This window comes from Pristiophorus japonicus, chromosome 1 (assembly GCF_044704955.1).
Source record: "Pristiophorus japonicus isolate sPriJap1 chromosome 1, sPriJap1.hap1, whole genome shotgun sequence".
NCBI lineage: Eukaryota > Metazoa > Chordata > Chondrichthyes > Pristiophoridae > Pristiophorus > Pristiophorus japonicus.
The window spans coordinates 222,195,126-222,217,690 of NC_091977.1; the positions used below are offsets into that span (position 1 = coordinate 222,195,126).

The following is a 22,565-nucleotide window of genomic DNA, read 5'->3' on the forward strand; positions in this document are numbered from 1 at the left end:
TCTGCCACTGTGATCAGTGCTGAGACCACTGCTGTTCACGGTTTATATTAACAATTTTACCCTTCTCTCTGCTTTCTGTCTAGAAGCCAGCTAGCTATCCATTCTGCTACTTGTTCCGACTCCGCATTCTCTGACCTTGTTCATTAGTCTATTATGGGGTACCTTATCAAAGGCCTTTTGAAAATCTAGATAAATTACATCTATTGCATTACTATTGTCTATTCTCTGTTATCTCTTCCATTGTACTGAAATAAAATGGATTTTTCCAAACCACCGGTCTATCTAAAAACATTTGTCAGTTTAGTTACAAGTTGTGAGCAGCTCTGTGCAGTGGACCAAGCCCATTAGCAACTGTGTCGAGACGTCCAATCTCATGGCCAGGAGAGAGGAGGCTTTCATTCCATCACCTGAGCTTAATTTGATCTCCCGGGTGAAACTCATTTTATCACCCAGATTCTGCAATGTTGTAATGTAACTTCGACTATTCAGAGATAATATAGCTGAAGTTGTTCAGACATGAATAAGCATTATTGGTTGCAGTATGTTAAAGGAAAACAAATTCTACAAACTGAAAGCAGCTACCTTTTACCACAGAAGGGAAACATTTACTCAGCACTAATGCAACAGGTTATATTTATTAGAATCAGTCAATTTAAATTATTCTAATGGCAGCTATCAATGGAAGTTAGTCTGGAGTATCAGAATACAGTTTTATTTTAAAACTTGCAAACCACATCATATGATTCCTAAATGGCTACCATCTAGAAAGCATTTCGCGGCCACAGAACGTCCCAAAGCGCTTTACAGCCAATAAAGTACTTTTTGAAGTATAGTCAGTGTTGCAATGTAGGAAACGCGACAATCAATTTCCACATAGCAAGCTCCCATAAATAGCAATGAGATAATGACCAGATAATCTTTTTTTTTAAAGTGATGTTGATTGAGGGATAAATATTGTTTAGGACACCAGGGATAACTCCTCTGCACTTCTTCGAAATAGTGTCATGGGATCTTTTATGTCACTTGAGAAGGCAGACGGGGCCTCAGTTTAACTTCTCATCTGAAAGACAGCACCTCCGTCAGTGCAGCACTCCCTCAGTACTGCACTGAAGTGTCAGCCTAGATTTTTGTGTTCAAGTCTCTGGAGTGGGACTTGAACCTACAACCTTTGGACTCAAAGGAGAGAATTAAAGATTACATGAAGGACGAGAGCAACATTTAAATACACTAATATTTAAAAATGGAGGTTGTGCCAATACTTGCATTAGATAGGACATAATTCTGGAAAATATACTTTCAAATGTAACATTTCAACAAATTGAATATAGCCCCATGGCAAATAATATACTGTAGTAATGCATTTTAGTTAATGTTTAGCTTGAAGTCTAATTCACATGCAACCTTAGTTTTAAGACAAAAGTCATCACAGTGTATGAACAAGGAAACCTGGTTTGCTAATTAAGACAGAAAAGCACTGGATGATCATTTTTAGAGGAATGAAGCCACATCTTCCAGTATCGTATTACGAGAACAGTTGTTAAGGAATTGGATCTCCTTACTTTCTATGATTTCAGTTTTGAAAATGATGAAGAACTCCGTTAATGGCTCAACAAGTAACAGAGCTATAGAGGCCAGGAAGGTGCCAAGTGCAATTTCTAATCTGTACTGAATTAGCTGATCTCACCCGAGGGTACTGTTGAGGTTCCCTCTCTCTATCACTATCCAGCCATGTCTGCCTTAAGTCTGTATGTCTGAAGGTCAGGTAAGGACCAGATCGGGCTCAGCTGTGACACTCTCCATTTTCTGCACCCAGAGTTGAATAGCCTACTCACAGTCAAGGGTGACACGTGGTGGCAATATCAGAGAGTGGCTAGTACCCCAGCAAGGAGTCAACATCTTCACGAAAGGAGAGAGAATACTGGCAGAGAAAATTGGTAAGAAAAAAAAAATGCTAAAGACACTATAGTGCCTTTTTTTTTTACACAGGTTAACAATGACATTAAAAAACAAGGACAGGAGAACTTAAGAACAGACTGAAATTGTATTTTCATGTACAAATCTGCAACAGAAACAGGTCGCTTATTTGGTCGTGAGCAGTGGCGACCAAACCAGATCACAAGAGTATAAATTAATATTGCAAAGTTGGACCATAACATGTGAGCTTGAATCCATTTGTCTAATTTGTGCTTGTAGGTGGGGGCATGCCATAGGTTTGGGGAGGCCTGGGCTTTGGCAGCAATGCTGGTGTAACCCTGGGGTTAGCAGAACTGGATTAGGTAGTATCAGAAGTTTGGCACCACTGGGAAGTGGGATCACAGAATCTGGCAGAACTGGCAAAGACGGTCCTGAAGTCTCACAGCACTGGGGAGTAGGTATGGCAAAGGAAAATCTGCCCGACTTGTTCCTGGGAGCATTGGGTGTTCCTAAAGCATTAGGGGGAATTCTCAAAGTATAGTACAAGAGAGATGACAGTTATTGGACATCAGAGTCCTGGAGTTTGGGAGGCAGGAAGACGATATTGGGGTGCTGGGATTTAGGAGAAATGGGGGAGGTGACAGGCTATGAGAATGTTGGAGGAGGGGTGTTGGGGTGTGGAAGCATTGGGACAGCAATAGTAGGGTATGGGTATAGTGGGAAGGATGAGGTTCAGTGGCCTGGGAGTAGCAAGTAGATGTACTGGGATGGGGATTTTAGATTATGATCGTTCTAGAAGGATACTGCTCAAGTGTGGGAACTGGGAAGGCAGTCATGGGATGTGGTAGTACAGGGGAGGTCAGGTCTAGGAGCATTGGGATTAGGGATTATGTGTTGTAGGAGCTTTGGGTGCCTGTGTCTGGGAGAAGAGAGGGGGAGATTTGTGTTTACATGATTTGACAGCACTTGAAAAGGGAATTCCAGCGTGTGGCCAAACTGGAAATTAAGGGGGAATTTTACCCCCCAAAAACGGGTGGATTTGAGTCGGGTGGGAAGCATGCCATATACAATCCCGAATCCAACCCACCTCTTTTGGTCTTAACAGAAGCGGTACAGGGGCAGGCAACCAACCAATCTGCTCCCAAGTGGTGGGTTCCTCATTTAAATAAGTGTGCCTCAGATTTTTTCTTTGTTCCAGCTTCAATGCTGGCTGGCTGGGCTTCCTGGGCTTCGGGAACCTTTGCAGCTTAAGGGAGGCAAGGACTGCTGCATGGAACAGGCAAATGCTTTTTTTTCAGCGCTGCTTGTGGAGCAGGAGCAGCAGGAGGCCCCCCCGCCCTCCCAAACAAGCCCATTAACCTCCTGAGCGAACGAGTGAAGCACTGATCTCTCCTGCCCCCCATCAATGTGTCCCTCCCGCCCCCCACCAACCCCTGATCTCTCCCTCCCTCCTCTTCGCTCCACTCCCTGTCTGCAGCCTGGTGTCGCAGGCCTACCCACCCGACAGCCTCTTAATGTGGCTGGCTGCGGCTGCAAACATTTTTTTAGAAATGGTAATCAGGTCCTACCATTAAATTTGGTAGGGCCCGAGGGAAACCCGTTTTTCCCAGCTCCCTCCTTACCTCCCTGTAAATATCGGGGTCTAAGTGTTGGAGTATTTGGGAACTGGAACAATGGGTTTCTGTTGCAGATGGGTCTTTGATGGGCAGGAGGTATGGGTACTCATTGGAAAAGTGACACAAATCCTGGGATCATTCAGAGAGGGGTCCTGGGGCACAGGGAGATTTCAGGGTTTGGGAGCAACTGGATGGTTCTGAGATTTGTAATCACTGGGAATGCGGTCTAGAGATTTGAGAGCACGCAGAGTAGGTGGTGTGATTTGGAGGGATGGGGGTGGATGTGAGTGCAAGTCTGGGGAAGGGTGTCCTAAGTCCAACTGGGATTTTGAAGCAATGGGGAGGTCAGATTCTGGCAGTTTGGGGTGGGGGGAGGGAGCGTTGCTGGGATCTGACAGTATATATTTTTTTAAATTAATTCGTTGCCAATCTTTCCAACTCCTTGTCAAATCACAAATGCCAGAGGTCACCCCGCACACATCAAGGATCACTCTGCGCCAATGCTCCCAGCCAAAAGGCCCAGAGCCACTGCACCGTTCCTGGAAGTACTGCAATACCAGGTTCGTGCCATGGAGGTGGATGGGTCAGGCCCCCCACACACCTCCGTGGAGGTGGATGGGTCAAGCCACCCCACCCACCTCCTATCTGACAGTATTGGGGAAGGCAGGGTCTAACAGCCGTTAGTATGCAGGTACAGCAAGTAACTTCTTGTGTTTCATGCACAAGGACCCCCAGGTCCCTCTGCACTGCAACACTTTGCAATTTTTCTCCATTTAAATAATAATTTGCTTTTCTATTTTTTCTGCTAAAGTGGATAACCTCACATTTTCCCACATTATACTCCATCTGCCAAATTTTTGCCTGTCTATATCCCTTTGCAGATTTTTTTGTCCTCCTCACAATTTGCTTTCCTACCCATCTTTGTATCATCAGCAAACTTGGCTACATTACACTCGGTCCTTTCATCCAAATCATTAATATGGATTGTAAATAGTTGAGGACTCTGCAGCATCCCACTAGTTACTGTTTGCCAACTGGAAAATTACCCATTTATCAGCCAATCCTCTATCCATGTTACCCCCAACCCTGTGAACTTTTATCTTGTGCAGTACCCTTTCATGTGGCACCTTATCGAATGCCTTCTGGAAATCCAAATATACCACATCCACTGGTTCCGCCTTATCCACCCTGCTGGTTACATCTTCAAAGAACTCCAGGAAATTTGCCAAACTTGATTTCCCTTTCATAAAACCATGCTGACTCTGCTTGATTGAATAATACTTTTCCAAATGTCCCGCTACTACTTCCTTAATATTGGACTCCATCATTTTCCCAACGAGACATTAGGCTAACTGGTCTATCGTTTCCTGCTTTTTGTCTCCTTTTTTTAAATAGAGGCGTTACATTTGCGGTTTTCCAATCCACTGGGACCGCACCAGAATCCAGGAAATTTTGGTAGATTATAACTAATCCATCCACTATCTCTGCAGCCACTTCTTTTAAGACCCTAGGATGTAAGCCATCAGTTCCAGGGGGCTTGTCCGCCTTTAGTCCCATTATGGCCCCACAGTGCGTTCCCTCAGTGCTTTGTGGGGCGTGATGCTCAGTGCCGCGCTCAGCACATCAATGCCGCACTGATGACATCAGTGGGGTGCAGACATGCCACGTCACGTTGACACCTCAACGTCCTTCCCCTTCTTTTAAAGGGGAGGGCCGCTGCGAACTCGGCAGCCTCTTTAATCGTGCCCACTGGGCCACCAGAGAGGGTGTCAGCCAGGCCAGCGACCTGGCACCCAGAAGGGGGTGCCGGCTGCATGTTGGTGGCCCGGCCGCAAATGTCGGGTCGGCTGAAAAGTCAAGGCAGCCGAGGCGCCACAGCCACCACAGTTTCTCACACTGAGGTGCTGTCGGTGGCTTCGCCCCTCTCGTCCCGCGGGGCAATTTCCCCCGAGAGGCGTAAAGGGGTCGGCGAGCATGGCGATGATACCTTTGCTGTGCCGTGACAGTGGGCTAATCGTGGGTCGTGTCGCAAACCATTTTTCGCCGTCAGAGGCTTGGGGGCAATTCTGCGTGGGTCGATGTGGCCGCCACGCCTGCGCGCTAACCAATTAGCATTCCATTAGCGCCAGCCAGTAGTGCTAACTGGCCCTGCGCAAAGGGGCGATTTCAGCCCCATAGCCTTTAATGCTCTGATCGTGATTTGCTGAATTATAGTCTTGAATAAAATTTTCATAAACAAAACTTACCTCATAAAATGTGCAAAAATTCATCATTTAGGCAGCTTCTAAACTTTTATATCTATAACATATTACAAAATCTCATGTCTTCTGCACTTCCTGTCAACTTTTTCCATTATAGATTCCTATGTCCACTAGTTATAAAAGGAAACTGCCTATGTAAACTTGTCACACTGTAATTGCACCCTCCTGCCATTATAACAGGCAGTGATGTCTTGGCATTGTTTGTCTGTCTGGAGTTCCTACCAGAAAACCAGAATTATTAATACAACTGCCATTATTTGGCTGATATAAAAAATTAAGGGGTGGAAATTAGTGACGTCATTGAGTGGGCGGCGCTAGCAAGTGCAGCGCAAACTGTCAGCACTGCCGCAAAACCTTCATTGAAGTTCGCGGTAGGCGCTGACAGTGCGGAGCTCGGGCGGGAGTTGCTTAGTGCTCCGTTAGGGCTGGGCTAACCATCCTAATTTCTTCCCCTTGACACCTCAGTTGCTTTCCAAGTCTTTTGGAAGAAACAAAAAAATCCTCAAAGGATAAAAGGACGCACCCATCAAGCCCTTTTGGCACATATACTGCACGCTGGGAAATTCCACAAGCTGTACGTGCTCAGAATGTACAGATACGATTAAAAAATCCAGCTGTTGCGAGGCATAATATCCAGCCAAAGCTCAGACTTCTGAGAGTTTAGGGCGGTGAAATTTTAATTATGGTTATTAAGACAAAAACAATTCAAAGGGTAAATTTAATCATGTAATTATGAAATCCATTTTAAAAATTGTTTAATACCTTATTTTAGACAGGAGAAATTTTCCAGAAGACATTTTGAATGATTTGTGGGAAAAAGATAATATGCTGCCACCTAGTGGCTTGACATGTAATTATTACAGGTGTGCTTTGTAAATTTAACAGTGGAATTCCGATTAGATCCCCACCTAGTGCCAGGATAGGTTATGTGTTGACCTTTTAACATTGGAATTCCCACTGGAGATGTTTACGTAACAGATTACAATAGTGTGTATGCCATAGGAATGATGGGATCAATGTGCATCTGTAGCGCAATATGTCTGTAAAATGTCTCCCTGTGGACAAAAGGTGTTTTTGATTGTTTCTTGGAAAATAGTGTTTCCTTTATGCATTACAGCTCTTTCTCTTTGCCTCTCGTTTTCTCTCGAAAAAGTTTAATCTTTTCATTTGTCTTCCACTCATCGTGAAGATCAGATTCTAGTTTAACAAGATATCATGAGGCATGTGAAATGCTTTAATTGACTATAGTTGTAATCCGTTTCTTCAAATAGTTTTAGATATTCAGTATTGCATTTATGCTTTATTCCACAGGGAAAAGCAATTGTTTAAAATATTTTTAATTTAATATCGCTAATCATGAACTGTGTTGATGTACTTTGTCAAATATGTCTATCTTGTTCTGCTGCTTGCTCTAAAGAGCTCTCCCAGACTTCTGGCATAAATTCATTATTTTATATATATTTTTAAGACAAGGTAACCCATTGGTGGTAGATAGGGGCGGAAACATATGAGTAGCAATAGTCAGGATCCTCAAATTGCCATTACAAGATTTTTAGAAGTTTTAAACATAATTTAAAACACATGTCATCCAATACCAGCTGTATTTAATCACTGGAAGAAAATTTTTAGCTCATGTGAAAAAAGGATAATAAAGGTCGCGACAACAGGATAACAGCGCCATGCCGGCATGGACTGGTTGGGTTGAATGGCCTGTTTCTGTGCAGTATATTCTATGTAAATTTCACTTTAAGCACTGTTTGATATTAATTTTCAAAGCATAATGATGTAAGAAAGATCCAAACCCTTGGTTAACTGAAAGTAATTAAAAACATTTATGTTGCAGCAAAGCTGAGATCATGACAGCCTGCTGGTTTAAAGTTTGGACTGGAAATTTTATTTTGACAACTGCTGCATTAGCCGTATTTCCTTGCAGTTTCAGTGACACAACTGTAAGTACAGTAACTTAATGAATAATGTCAACATACCTTAAAAGGGACCTGTATTTATTTGAAGTGCCATGCCATCCTAAAATGTTGGTACATTTAATGATGTGTCTGTTATCCTTCCTGCATTCCTGCCCTCCCCACCACCCCATGTTTTATGCTTTCAATTTGGCGGTCAGAGGTAATCTAAGAACAAGTATTTTGAGTAGAATTCCTCTTGTAGGTGACATTATGAATGCGACATGGATATAAACTGATTAACAAAAATATATTCAGATGTCCTCTAATCTTAATTTATTTATCTGAGCAGTTAGGATTAATTTCTACTTACAGCTCAGAACTGTCTCTGATCATTCTCCAAAGATGGCTTACCCTGTTAGCACCAGTAAATAGACCTTGAATGATAGCTATCTAAATTTTATATTTTAATGATTTTTGTGCGATTAAGTTAAGAGATTGGGTACTCAGGGCCAAAGCGCCTGGTTGTGCAGAAATAATGTATTGCTTGTTTGATATGTTCATTTTGTACAAACAAAATGTGTGTTACTGGAGTGGTTACTGTAGGAAAACTGGAGTCCTTATTTAAACGCAAGTCGGTTCGAAGTTTCTTTTCATTTTCTGGATTTTTGTGTATAATGGAAACTGCATTCAGTGCTCCACTAGCCTTGCTGTTGGCAGAAGAGGACCAGCAACAGCAGGAAAAGACATGCTGTGATGTCAGGTGTTCTGTACCAGGCATAGCTACCTGATACAGGACATTAGAAATGTGGCCAAAGGTGCCGAGACATTCAAAAGTGTGCCATATCCTTCAGAAAGACTTCTGCACATCACACAATATCTGCTCAGTAGTGACAGTGGTAGTCAAAGTCAGTGTTGCCCTTCATTTTTGTGGATCAGGTTCCTTCTGGGTTAGTACTGAGGATATCTGCAGTGTTAGCTACTTTGCTGTCCATAGATGTATGAAGAAGGCTACAGATGTATTATTCAGCAGGACAAATTATTTAGTTATTTTTGCCACTGACTAACAGCAGCACTGGGAGGCAACACAATGTTACAGAGCTGCTGGCTTTCCCATAGATCCATGTTGCCATTCAGGCTGCTGTGCAAAACATTGTGCCCTTTACAAACTGAAAGATATTTTTTTTAAATCTCAATGTGGACAGGAATAAGGGCAAATATGTCAATTGGGAATTAACAGCCATACCAGCAATGCAGCAAGGAGGACATGCAACAGATACTGATTCTCGGTGCCATTCAAAGAATGCCACAGTCAAACCATTTCTTAAAGAGGCCAAGTGACATTTATTGCACTTTCATGCTCAGTTTCTCAAATAACATCAACTGCTTTCTTATGCTGGACTCCTGCTATATTGTGACTAATGACAAATAAATATTTAGCACAATTTACAAATCAAGTTTAGTGCATTAATTTCTTCTACTCTATAGCATATGAATGTTGGCAGCTTGAGTTGGCACAATGCTGCTCCATGATGTTTGTGCTTTGTTTTAGGTTGGTAATGCTTAGCCAGCATTCCTTATTATTTCCTTGTGGAAGAACGAAGTGTGCTGCAGAGTTTAGTTGGGATTCTTGGCACCTTTGGGCTGTAAGGGCCATGCATGTGAATCAGACTGTAGTGGCTGACTCCTGTTGACTGCTTTTGCTCTCCTCCTTCCTTACTGCACCAGGTGCTCTTGGAAAGAAGACAATGAATGAGAATAGAGGGGAGGACCACTCCCATGGTCCTTTGTATTAGGCATTGCAACTCTTGAGGCTAGAAATTCGTTTTGGATCTTGTATTTCTTTTGGCGGAAAAAAACCCACTATGACTCCGCTATGAGATCGAGTCGAACATTCGGGAAAAAAGGTGAAAAACCGCAAATTTTCTGCAACTTTTCGCCGAGACCAATACCACTGCGAGTTGGGCCTAGGGAGGTGGAAAAAAAAAAATTTTCCCCCCAAAAAACAAAAAAATAAAAACACAAAACATTCACAAGACCATTTTCTAGTGAATCGTTGCAAAAGAATTTTTAAATAAAAACTTTAACCTTTTTTGCAGGGTTTCATACCTACTGTCATTCCAAGGGCTGCACCGACAGGTTTTTCTGGTCCCATCTACGGGTGACTGCTGAGCCAAATATCGGGCGAAAGCACTTTTTCCAGTCTTGCACGCCGGCGGTCTGCTCACCAGCGGTATTTCAAAACCGCCGGCACAAGGCTTCAGGGAATTTCCCACCGCACCATTTTCCGCCCAAAACAGCGAAATACAACCAAAAAACACGGTGGAAGGTTGCCAAAAATCCAGCCCTTGGCCTTTAAAATAGAATTTCTTCACTCTAACACCCAATTTTGCTAAGCAAACATTTGGCTGTGCATTTCCAGATATATTTTAAGTGCTCAACAAACTCCTACTGGCATTTGGCAGCTAATTAAGAGAATTAATGCTTCTCATTTGTCATTGACTGGCTGGCTATTCAGGGATATATAGTCCACAGATTGAAAACAGGAAAATTGACTCTTAACTGCCCTCTGAAATGGGCAAGCAAGCCACTCTGTTGTACCAAACGGCTACAAAAAAAATAAGAATAAAAAAACCGGTCGGACCACTTGGCATCGACCTTGACACCGGCTTCGGACATGACAAAGGCACACCCAGCCCATTCAACCCTGCAAAGTCCTCCTCACTAACATCTGGGGACGTGCCAAAATTGTGGCAGCTGTCCTACAGACTAGTCCAACAATCTGACAGTCATGCAGTCATATTCACAGAATCATACCTTTCAGCTAATATCCCAGATTCCTCCATCACCATCCCTGGGTATGTCCTGTCACACCGGCAGAACAGACCCACCAGAGATGGTGGCACAGTGGTATACAGTCAGAGTGACCCTGGGAGTCCTCAACATTGACTGCGGACCCCATGAAGTTTTATGGCATCAGGTCAAACATGTTCAAGGAAACCTTCTGCTGATTACCACCTACCGCCCTCCCTTAGCTGATGAAGCAGTACTCCTCCATATTGAAAGAAGCACTGAGGGTAGCAAGGGCACACAATGTACTCTGGGTGGCGGACTTCAATGTCCATCACCAAGAGTGGCTCGGTAGCACCACTACTGACCAAGCTGGCCGAGTTCTGAAGGACATAGCTGCCAGACTGAGCCTGCGGCAGGTGTTGAGAGAACCAACACGAGGGAAAAAACCCACGTGACTTTGTCTTCACCAATCTACCTGTCACAGATGCATCTGTCCATGACAGTATTGGTAGCAATAACCACCGCACAGTCATTGTGGAGACGAAGTCCAGGCATCACACTGAGGACACTCTACTGTGCTAAACGGGATAGATTCAGAACAGATCTAGGCTGCTCAAAACTGGGCATCCATGAGGCGCTGTGGGCCATCAGCAGTAGCAGAATTATATTCCATCACGATCTGTAAACTCATGGCCTGGCATATCTCTCATTCTACCATTACAATCAACCCAACAGTTCAATGAGGAGTGTAGAGCATGCCAGTAGCAGCACCAGGCGTTCCTAAAAATGAGATGCCTGCCTGAGAAAGCTGCAACACAGGACTACAAGCATGCTAAACAGCAGAAGCAGCATGCTATAAACAGAGCTAAGCGATCCCACAATCAATGGATCAGATCAAAGCTCTGCTGTCCTTCCACATCCAGTTGTGAATGGTGGTGGACAATTAAATAACTAACGGAAGGAGGAGGCTCCATGTGCATCCACAACCTCAGTGATGGCGGAGCCCAGCATGCGAAAGCTGAAGCGTTTGCAACCATTTTCAGTTAGAAGTGCCGAGTGGATGATCCCTCTACCTCCTCCTGAGGTCACCACCATCACAGAAGCCAGTCTTCAGCCAATTCGATTCACGCCACGTGATATCAAGAAGTGGCTGAACGCACTGGATACAGCAAAGGCTATGGACCTCGACAACATCCCGGCTGTTGTGCTGAAAACTTGTGCTCCCGAACTAGCCGCGCCTCTAGCCAAGCTATTTCAGTACAGCTACAACACTGGTATTTCCACCAATGTGGAAAACTGCCCAGGTATGTCCTGTCCGCAAAAAGCAGAACAAATCCAATCAGGTCAATTACTGCCCCATCGGTCTGCTCTAAATCATCAGCAAGGTAATGGAAGATATCGTCAACAGTGCTATTAAGCGGCATTTACTCACAAATAACCTGTTCACCGATGCTCAGTCTGGGTTCTGCCAGGATCACTCGGTTCCACTCATTCGTGCCTTGGCCCAAACATGGACAACAGGGTTAAATTCCAGAGATAAGGTGAAAGTGACTGCACTTGACATCAAGGCATCATTTGACAAGAGTGTTGCATCAAGGGACCCTAGTAAAATGGAAGCCAATAGGAATCAGGAGGAAAATTCTCCACTGGCTGGAGTCATACCGAGCACATGGGAAGATGGCTGTCGTTGTTGAAGGCCAATCACCTCAGCCCCAGGACATCGCTGCAGGTGTTCCTCAGGGCAGTGTCCTAGGCCCAACCATCATCAGCTACTTCATCAATGACCTTCACTTCATCATTAGGTTAGAAGTGTGGATGTTCACTGATGATTGCATAGTGTTCAATGCCATTCGCAAATCCTCAGATAATGAAGCAGTCCATGCCTGCTTGCAGCAAGACCTGGATGACATTCAGGCTGGGGCTAATGAGTGGCAAGTAACATACTCGCCATACAAGTGCCAGGCAATGATTGTCTCCATCATCATCATCATCATCATCATAGGCGGTCCCTCGAACGAGGATGACTTGCTTCCACAAGAGTTCGCAGATGTTTCAATGAAGGACCTGATGTTCCAGTCCTGAACTCCAATTGAGGGGCTGGAAGATGCATGTGCATGGATTTTTTTTTAATGTGTGGTGACCATTGGGCTTGACAGAGCTAGGCCTTTATCCAGTGGCAAGGGTTGAACCAGGACGACTGGAGACCTGCTCTGCTGCACAGACCTAGTGCGCACACATATCGCAGTGTGGGCAGGCCCATGCTGTCTCTGGGCCCTCTGCTCTTCTGGGCCCCATACCCTCATTCACCGCACTTTCGCCGCCAATGTTCCAGGGCGCGGCGCTCCAGCTCTATTTATAGCCCCGACCTGCGGTGGTGTTCACACACAGGTCGGGGCGGGCCACGATGTTCCAGGGCCCGGCACGCCAGCTCTATTTATAGCCCTGACCTGCGGTGGTGTTCTCACACAGATCAGGGCTCAATAACTCTCAGCGACTCTGACTCCAACAAGAGAGAGTCTAACCATCGCCCCTTGACATTCAACAGCATTACCATCGCCGAATCCTCCACCAACATCCTGGGGACACCATTGACCAGAAATATAACTGGACTAGCCACATAAATACTGGGGCGGCAAGAGCAGGTCAGAGGCTGGGTATTCTGTGGCGAATATGTCCCCTCCTGACTCCCCAAAGCCTTTCCACCACGTACAACACACAAGTCAGGAGTGTGATGGAATACTCTCCACTTGCCTGGATGAGTGCAGCTCCAACTACATTCAAGAAACTCAACACCATCCAGGACAAAGCAGCCCACTTGATTGGCACCCCATCCACCCCATAAACACTCACTCACTCCACCACAGGTGCACCATGGCTGCAGTGTGTACCATCTACAAGATGCCCTGCAACAACACACCAAGGCTTCTTCAGCAGCACCTCCCAATCCCACGACCTCTACCACATAAAAGGACAAGGGCAGCAGACGCATGGGAACACCATCACTTGCAAGTTCCGCTCCAAGTCACACACCATCCTGACTTGGAAATATATAATCGATCCTTCATCGTTACTGGGTAAAAATCCTGGAACTCCCTCGCTCCCTAACAGCACTGTGGGAGCACCTTCACCTCATGGACTGCAGTGGTTCGAGGCGGCGGCTCATCACTACCTTCGCAAGGGCAATTAGGGATGGGCAATAAATACTGGCCTTGCCAATGATGCCCAGATCTCAGGAACAAGTAAAGAAAACAGGAGTAAATTCTTCCCAAAATGTTAGTAACCTAGTTAACTTCTAAAAAGCACAAAATCAGCAATTTCTAGGCTTAAGTTTGTTACCAGTGATTCGCAATAAACCCATAAAAAAAATGTTTTTGACAGAGCTAAGTGTTGAAGCTGTATTTCCCTAATGGGGAAGTTCAGGAAAAGAAAAGTGACTTAGAATTGACAAGAAAGTTGTTGGGACCAGTTCGGGAGATATATTCAAAAGGGAGTTAGATGTGGCCCTTACGGCTAAAGAGATCAAGGGATATGGAGAGAAAGCAGGAATGGGGTACTGAAATGCATAATCAGCCATGATCATATTGAATGGTGGTGTAGGCTCGAAGGGCCGAATGGCCTATTCCTGCACCTATTTTCTTTGTTTCTATGACAAATCCTACTCCCCAACTCCCCCTTTGCTCCCAAGCAATTTCACATGTTTTACTTCTGGCCTCTTGCACATCCCCGATTTTAATCACTCCGTGCCTTCAGCTGCCAAGGCCCTAAGTCCTGGAATTCCCTCCCTAAACCTCTACCTCTACCTCCCTATCCTCCTTTAAGATGCTCCTTAAAACCTATCTCTGACCAAGCTTTTGGCCACCTGTCATATCTCCTTTTGAGGCTCAGTGTCAAATTTTGCTTCATAATGCTCCTGTAATGCATCTTGGGAGGTTTTATCACGTTAAAGGCACTATATAAATGCAAGTTGTTGTTGTTTAAAAGAATTATTTCCAAAGTTTGATGAACATAAAAAAGGTATTTCTATTAGCTAAATGTCAAAAATCACCTGAATCACTTTTTATTTGTTTTCCTACAGTGTGACTACAGTGGAAAGAATCTTGCATTCATTCCCTATGATCTACCCACAAACATAACACAGCTAAACCTCGCTAACAACAGTATTTCTTTAACTTGCCATGATGTTCAAATTCTTTCAAATTTAACCCAACTGAAAGAACTGTACCTTGGATACAACCTCATATGCAATTTACCTTCTGAAGCATTCACTAATTTAAAAAAGTTGGCTGTACTGGAACTGCATAATAACTGCCTTACAAGTGTTGACAGAGATGTTCTGAAACCATTGAATTTATCACATTTAACACTATATGGAAATCAATGGAACTGCAGTTGTGGCCTTCTAGGTTTACAGATGTGGCTTAATGAGTCAAAAGTATACCTAGGTAAGTTTCACTCCCAAATTGATGATGGGTTTGCACAATGTTTTGCAGTTACTGCATTTGTGAATGATGAATCGCAGCAGGGAACTGAAAGGCTGCTGCACTCAGACAGCCATAGCAATTTCTTTGTAAAGGTTATGGTCAGTAATATTACTTCAGTCAATTGGATTTTCTAAATTACTGAAGTGAACCTACTAAGACTTAAATATTGATGTAAAATTAATAAGTTTTCCCTCCAGCTTGCGGACACAGCGTTGTTACATTCTGATTGTTTAGAGGTAAGAGCATTTCAGTTCTGCTCTGCAGCTTACAGGTCATATGATTTCATTTAGGGAATTTTCTGATAATTAACAGGTAAGGAATTAAGATAAGTTACTGCTGATGATTTTCTGAAATGAAATAGTCTTCTTGGGTGGTACACTAACTTCTATTTAACCCCCTCCCCAAATTGTTTTTAGTCATTATGTCTGGGTGCTCCAATGTCTCATAGGATATACGGCACAGAAACAGGCCATTTGGCCCAACCAATCCATGCCGGCATTTATGCTTCACTCTAGCCTCCTTCCATCTTTCCTCATCTAGATCTATTCCCATAACCCTCTATTCCTTTCTCCCACGTATGCTTGTCTAGCCTTCCCTTAAATGCATCAATACTATTCGCTTCAACCACTCCCTGTGCTGGTGAGTTCCATATTCTCAGCACTCTTTGGGTAAAGAAGTTTCTTTTGAATTCCCTATTAGATTTCTTGGTGACTATATCTTATATTGATGGCCTCTAGTTATGCTCTTCCCCACAAGTGGAAACATTCTCTCTGTATCCATTCTATGAAATCCTTTCAGAATTTTAAAGACCTCTATTAGGTCACCCCTCAGCCTTCTTTTTTCAAGAGAAAAGAGACCCAGCCTGTTTATCCTTTCTTGATATATATACACTCGCATTTCTGGTATCATGCTTGTAAATCTTCTCTGCACCCTTTCCAGTGCCTCTATTTCCTTTTTATAAAATGGCGACCAAAACTGTACACAGCACTCTAAGTGTGGTCCAATCAAGGTTCGATACAGGTTCAGCATAACTTCCCTACTTTTCAATTCTATACCTCTAGAAATAAACCCTAGTGCTTGTTTGGCTTTTTTTTTTTACAGCCTCGCTAACCTGTGTTGCAACTTTTAGCGATTTGTGTATTTGTACTCCAAGATCCCTTTGTTCCTCTACCCCATCTAGACTCGCACCCTCCAAGTAATAAGTAACCTCCCTATTCTTGCTAACAAAATATAATACCTCACATTTATCAGTGTTGAACTTCATTTGCCAATTATATGCTCATTCTGCAAGTTTATTAATGTCCTCCTGTACTTTGTTGCAGTCCTCCTCAGTATTGACTATTGCCCCCATTTTGGTGCCATCCACAAATTTAGAAATTGTGTTTTTGATTCCAAAGTCTAAATTGTTAATGTAAACTGTGAACAACAGTGGTCCCTGCACTAATCCTTGTGGAACACCACTACTCAGCTTCTGCCACTGTGAATAGCTACTACTTTTTACCCCTAGCCATCACAAAAGCATTACCAAGTTTTGACAACAGGCAGCAGATGTGACAAACAGGAAGTCTCAAGAATTTTATACATTTGGAAAGTTACATCTTATTTCAACTACAGGTAATGCAAACATCACGAAATGTGAAGTCCCTGAAGAAATGCAATGCTGCACCATCAAAACAGCTCCCATCAAACCAAATGGATGTTTTTCAGACTCTGCCTCAGCATCTACTCAAGATAGTGCTACTACCAAAAACACCTTTAACACAAACCTATCCAAGAATATGCACAGTACAGCATTGCAATCTTCTATAGTGATTCCACGAAACACCACTAACAATCAAACAGATGGCTCAGGTACTACAGCATTTAATTTCAATTGTACACATTACTTACGAGTAAAAAGTGAAATCACAGAAAGCCAATAAAAAAGTGACATGATACAGAGTGTCCATTTGCTGTACCATGTGTTATATATGCAGACTATAGATATACTCTCTGTGTAGTCACTGTTTAGTTGCATAAGATGGAGATGTACTATCAATAAGGTTTACACTGTGTATATACTATTCTTGCACCACTAGAGGGTGCAACTGGTGGAGACCGGGGTTTCCTGCCCCTGTGGCAGAGGCTGTCCACCAGAGGGTACTGCAGTGGGAGACCTGAGGGTCACCTGCATAGGTGTGCAGGGCCCAGTATAAAAGGCTGCCTACCATCATTGTGCCTCACTCTGGAGCTACGAATAAAGGATCAAGATAACTACAGTTTGAGTACAACACATTGCCTCGTGGAGTCATTCAAAAGTGCATTACAGACATAACACCATGGAGTAGAGTTGTCATTGTGTAGGCAATTCAGAGCAACGTTGGCAGAGGCCTGAGCACCTTTCTCACCTGCCCTCGCAGCTGCAATTGACGAAGCAACTTAAAAAAAGAGAAACTTCATGTTTTTCTCCAAAGAAACTCCACAATAATCAGGCTGCCCACCATGCTTGTGCCTAACTCTGGGGTTACGAATAAAGGACCAAGGTCACTACAGTTTGAGTACAGCACATTGCCTTGTAGAGTTATTCATAAGTGCATTACAGACATAACAACTGGCGACAAGAATACGGACTTTCAAGCGATTATGGCTACTTTTGGCACACTAAAAGACTTTGCAGAGGGTGATGATTGGGATGCCTTCACGGAAAGGCTCGAGCAATATTTTGTGGCAAACAACTTGGCAGGGGAGACGGACACATTGGCGGAGAAGCGCAAGGCTATACTGCTGACCAGTTGTGGACCCCAAGGTCTACCGCCTCGTCAGGGACTTGCTGGCACCCACGAAGGCTAAGAATAAGACATACGATGAGCTGACTGAACTAATTTGTGACCAACTAAAACCAAAACAGAGCATCTTCAGGCACAGATTCTACATTCACTGCAGACCTGAGTGGCTCTGCCCACCACTAGGCAACGGCAAAGGCCCTGTGTCCGCTCTAGGTGAGCGAACCAAGCCCACCCAGCTAGCGGGGACATAGTGCCGCCATCAGACGACTAGGACCCCATCCGGTTTGCTCTGGAACCTGCATCCTCGCATACCTGTACTGCTCTCTCAGTATGCACCATGACTGAACCATGACTGCAATCTACCCAATCCTGGCGCACGACCGCAAAACGTAACGAATGTAAGTCACTGAACCAAGATGTCACAATACAAACTGTAACTTCCTTTCTTTGTAATTGCACTGTGTCTGATCCTATATGTTAATCTAAAGGGCCTGCTGCATGATCTCGCTTTTGATGGGGGGGGGGGGGGCGGAAATGGATGTATGCAGCCATGGACACACACATGAATCACATCCAGAACCCACTGGAACCTCCACTGCATTATCAAACCATCTAAACTGGTACCCGCTACCCAACGTTGTGGCAAAGGGACTTGGGGTTAACAGGGAGAGAGCCAAGCCAAAGCACAGCCAAGGTGCAAGGGTTATTGGCACTTAAGTCTGGGGAGAGCTAAGCCAGAGCACATAGTGCAAAGGTAATCAGCACAAAGAACTTGGGGGAGAGTGATGTTATATATGCAGACTATAGATATACTCCCAGTGTAGTCACTGTATAGTTGCATAAGATGGAGACTTGTTACCTGATGTACGATCAATAAGGTTTACACTGTGTATATACTATGCTTGCTCCACTGAAGGGTGCAACTGGTGGAGACCGGGTTTTCCTGCCCCTGTGGCAGAGGCTGTCCACTAGAGGGCACTGCAGTGGTAGACCTGAGGGTCACCTACATAGGTGTGCAGGGCCCAGTATAAAAGGCTGCCTACCATCATTGTGCCTCACTCTGGAGCTACGAATAAAGGATCAAGATCACTACAGTTTGAGTACAACACATTGCCTCGTGGAGTCATTCATAAGTGCATTACAGACATAACACCATGGAGTAGAGTTGTCATTGTGTAGTCAATTCAGAGCAACGTTGGCGGAGGCCTGAGCACCTTTCTCACCTGTCCTCGCAGCTGCAACTGACGAAGCAACTTAAAAAAAAGAGAAACTTCATGTTTTTCTCCAAAGAAACTCCACAATAATCAGGATTAAAAATTACTTGCAGCAGGTTTCCCAATGATCTAGCGGGTTTATACAGTAAGCCGAGCTATACAGACCCAAATTTGATTCCCAGTCTATGTTGAGTTAGCTGATCGCATCTGGGGTGGATATAGGGTTGCTACAATTGGCCTGAGAGTCCTTTACTTAGAGAGGCAAGAAAAATAATAGCCAGAGCCACTAGCTAATCATCACTGCTTATAATGTGCATGTTTGGAAATTGAGTAAGCACACGATTGAACTCAGTTGTGTTGCAACTGCAAGTCTAGTAGCAAGGCACACTACATAGAGCCAAGGCACACACATGAAATATGACCAAACAAGTTACTGGAAGACACCTGTGAAATTATACCTGAGCAGGATTCTGTGTTTTCAGGAAGGGAGAAAACTAAAAGGGAAAAAGTGCCCCAAAAAATAGTTTGTGATACCACACCATCATATGATGACCATATGATAACCAAATTGTTAAAATTGCCATGAGACTATACCATGTCAACATCTCTTTAATTTCCCAAAGTTACTGATTGCTCTCACTGAGACATTCTGCGCCCAGTTCAGAGGTCCCGCCCCGGCCGTGGAATTGTCCTTATTGCCCCTCAAAGGAAAAGGAGCACAATCTCGCGCGCTCCACTTTCTTTGAGGGCGGTACCTGGAGCGAGAGAGGAAGTGCTACGCAGTTGTTCCGCATAGCGCTGATGCGCTTCAAAGCCACTCCCCTTCGATTAAAGGCGAAGTCCACTGCACATTCTGCAAGCCCTCTGATGGCCTCCATTAGGCCACCAGGATAGCGTGCGACCGGGCCTGCAACCCGACACCCAAAACAGAGTGTCGGGCTGCATGATGGTGGCCCGGGCCATGCTAGGACTGCCATCGGTGAGCCGACCAGAGAGCCAACAGACAAAAAAAGATGGCGGTCCAGGTCGCTGGTGCCCTCCCCATTAAGGAGCGCCCCAAGAGCTGATGTCCGCTAGCTGTGGGCATATTTTCCATCGCGGGGCGTTAAGGGGTCGGTGCGGGATGGTGAGGGGTCACCGTGTATGGTAATAACATCATCGCGGTTGCGCGCCAGCCCGGGGTGCAAACCATGGTGCTGTGGCAGCACCTCCGCAAACACCTGGGCAATTTCCCTCGAGCGAAAAATGTTAGTGTCCCCCCGGAGGCGCTAACAGGGCTATAAAAAAGGGCAATTTTGCCACCTTAGTCTGTTTAAAATCTAACATTTGTTAAGTTGATGACATCTTGCAAAAATAAAGGAGTATTTATACTTGATGTTTGTATATAATATTCACTTTCTTTTTTATATATTAGGTGGTCAATCAAAAGTTGGGAAATCCTGGAAATTCGTGGTCGGTGTCATGGCAATCTCAATTTGTATATCTTCGATACTTGTCCTATTTGTAAAATGCATCAAATGGTACAACTGCCTTGTTGCCTATCACCATCATCGGCTGCAGGAAGAACCAGAGCTTTTCATGGAAAATACGTCCACTGAGACACACATCAATGGTATCCCACATACATTAAGAAAGATTGAAAGCAGTCACCAACAAACTGAAATGTGGACAACCACTCACAACTTATCTGAAGATGATGATGGCTATATTGAAGATGGCTATATAGATGCTGTAGGATTCAACAATTGTGAGGATGAATAAAACAGGAAATGTTTACGGATCTAGATTTGTTCAAGTAAGGTTACCTGATCCATCTGACCGGCTCTGCAGGATATGTGATAAGTTAAACCAATCACATTTTTAATAACACAACCACAAGCTACCACTACTACAGTCTGATAACTTTGAAATGTATTGTACATCCCCTCCCCACAACACAGACTCATTTTGTACCAGGAAGAAGAATCTCCTAAAATTCACACTCAAATTATACAAAGGCATTGGAATCCAAAATTCAGAAACTCAGTATAGAGTCTAAAAAATAATGTGATATAACTGTCAAGAGAATATATCAATAATTCAAAAGTACGTCATTGCCATTTTTCCTAAAATGATTACGTGTCTGTTGATCTACAATTATTATCGTTAATAATAAACATAGGAGGCATAACAGAAAAAAAATTGTTGAATGGCATTGGGTATGGTCGACTACAATATGGAAATACTGTACCAAAAACTACAATAATTTGGATCCTGTTTCGGCCTGTGACAGTCTTTGCCAATGTTCTTCTGATCACTCCGCGAACCCTTTAATAGTCCCCTTTTTTAAGCAATTGTCTAATTTCCTTTCAAAAGGGTTATAGACCCTGGTTCAACAACAGTTTGTACCCGAGTTCCACATTCTAACCACCTCGTGGAGGGGGGTGGGGGGGAATTGCCCCCTTCTTTAAGGTCCGTTACCGCCTCTAAGGCCCGCTGACCCCTGGAAATTGCCCAGCGGGAGCGTGGCCGCCGCCGGTCGGTGTCCCCAACAGCTTTGTGCGGCAGGAAGCCGCCAGAGGCTGGGCAGTACAGCCGCCCTTAAAGGAGAGGGTGCATTGCCGCAGCTGCCATTTTGTTTTCATTGACGGCTGACTGCTGCGTCGTTCCGACAATGGTGGCTGCTGGTTCGGCCAGGCCACCAACAGGCTGGCCAAAACCCTCCCTGGTGGCCCAATGGGCTCCACGTAGACCTTGCAGCGTCTCTCCCCTTTAAGTGAAGGGGGAGGGGGGGAGGAAAGAGACATTGTGACGTGGCTCGTCTGCATTGCGCTGATGTCATCACTGCCCCGCTCCCGACCCGAACCCGCCCCAAAATGCTGGAAGGCGGTGTCAGAGTTGGAGAGACAAACTTTCCGGCTCTTCCCTCCGACTCCTGCCAAGCAGCAAATCTTCGGATAAATCGAAGTGCCCTCCCCAATTTCCCGCCAAGGGCAATTTCAGCCCCCTCCCTTGTAAATAATTTTTTTTTGTTGCAACATCCTTTAGTTCTTCTGACTATTTTAAATTTGTGCCTATTTGTTGCTTTCTAACTGACCAGTAGAAATACGCTATTGCTATTTACCTTATCATAACTTTTAATCATTTTTGAAGAGCTTAGAAACATAGAAAATAGATGCAGAAGTAGGCCATTCGGCCCTTCGAGCCTGCACCACCGTTCAATAAGATCATGGCTGATCATTCCTTCAGTACCTCTTTCCTGCTTTCTCCCCATACCCCTTGATCCCCTTAACCGTAAGTGCCATATCTAACTTCCTCTTGAATATATCCAGTGAACTGACATCAACAACTCACTGCGGCAGGGAATTCCACAGGTTAACAACTCGCTGAGTGAAGAAGTTTCTCCTCATGTCAGTACTAAATGGCCTACCCCTTATCCTAAGACTATGTCCTCTGGTTCTGGACTTCATCGGGAACCTTCATCTAACCTGTCCAGTCCCATCAGCACATCCCTTAACTTTCTCAGCTCTGGTGTAAAAGCCCTCAGATTAATCTTCACAATCCTAACCCCTCAAAACCCAGGTAATATTGTAGTACCTTTTCCATTATTTTTATATCCTAACTATAATAGGCTGCCTAAA

General features: G+C 44.3%; 2 protein-coding genes across 3 annotated transcripts in view; one reads left to right on the forward strand and one right to left on the reverse strand.

Moving 5' to 3' along the window:
- ift74 (intraflagellar transport 74) overlaps positions 1-22,565 on the reverse strand; it is a 176,758-nt gene that overhangs the window by 119,236 nt on the left and 34,957 nt on the right. The gene's annotated exons all lie outside the window — the stretch shown is intronic.
- On the forward strand, positions 1,847-20,706 carry LOC139261217 (leucine-rich repeat-containing protein 19-like). Its single transcript, XM_070877059.1, has 5 exons — positions 1,847-1,934; positions 7,635-7,740; positions 14,561-14,927; positions 16,581-16,817; positions 20,360-20,706. The coding sequence occupies exons 2-5, from the start codon at positions 7,648-7,650 to the stop codon at positions 20,704-20,706; spliced, it is 1,044 nt and encodes a 347-aa protein (XP_070733160.1). The 5' UTR covers positions 1,847-1,934; positions 7,635-7,647.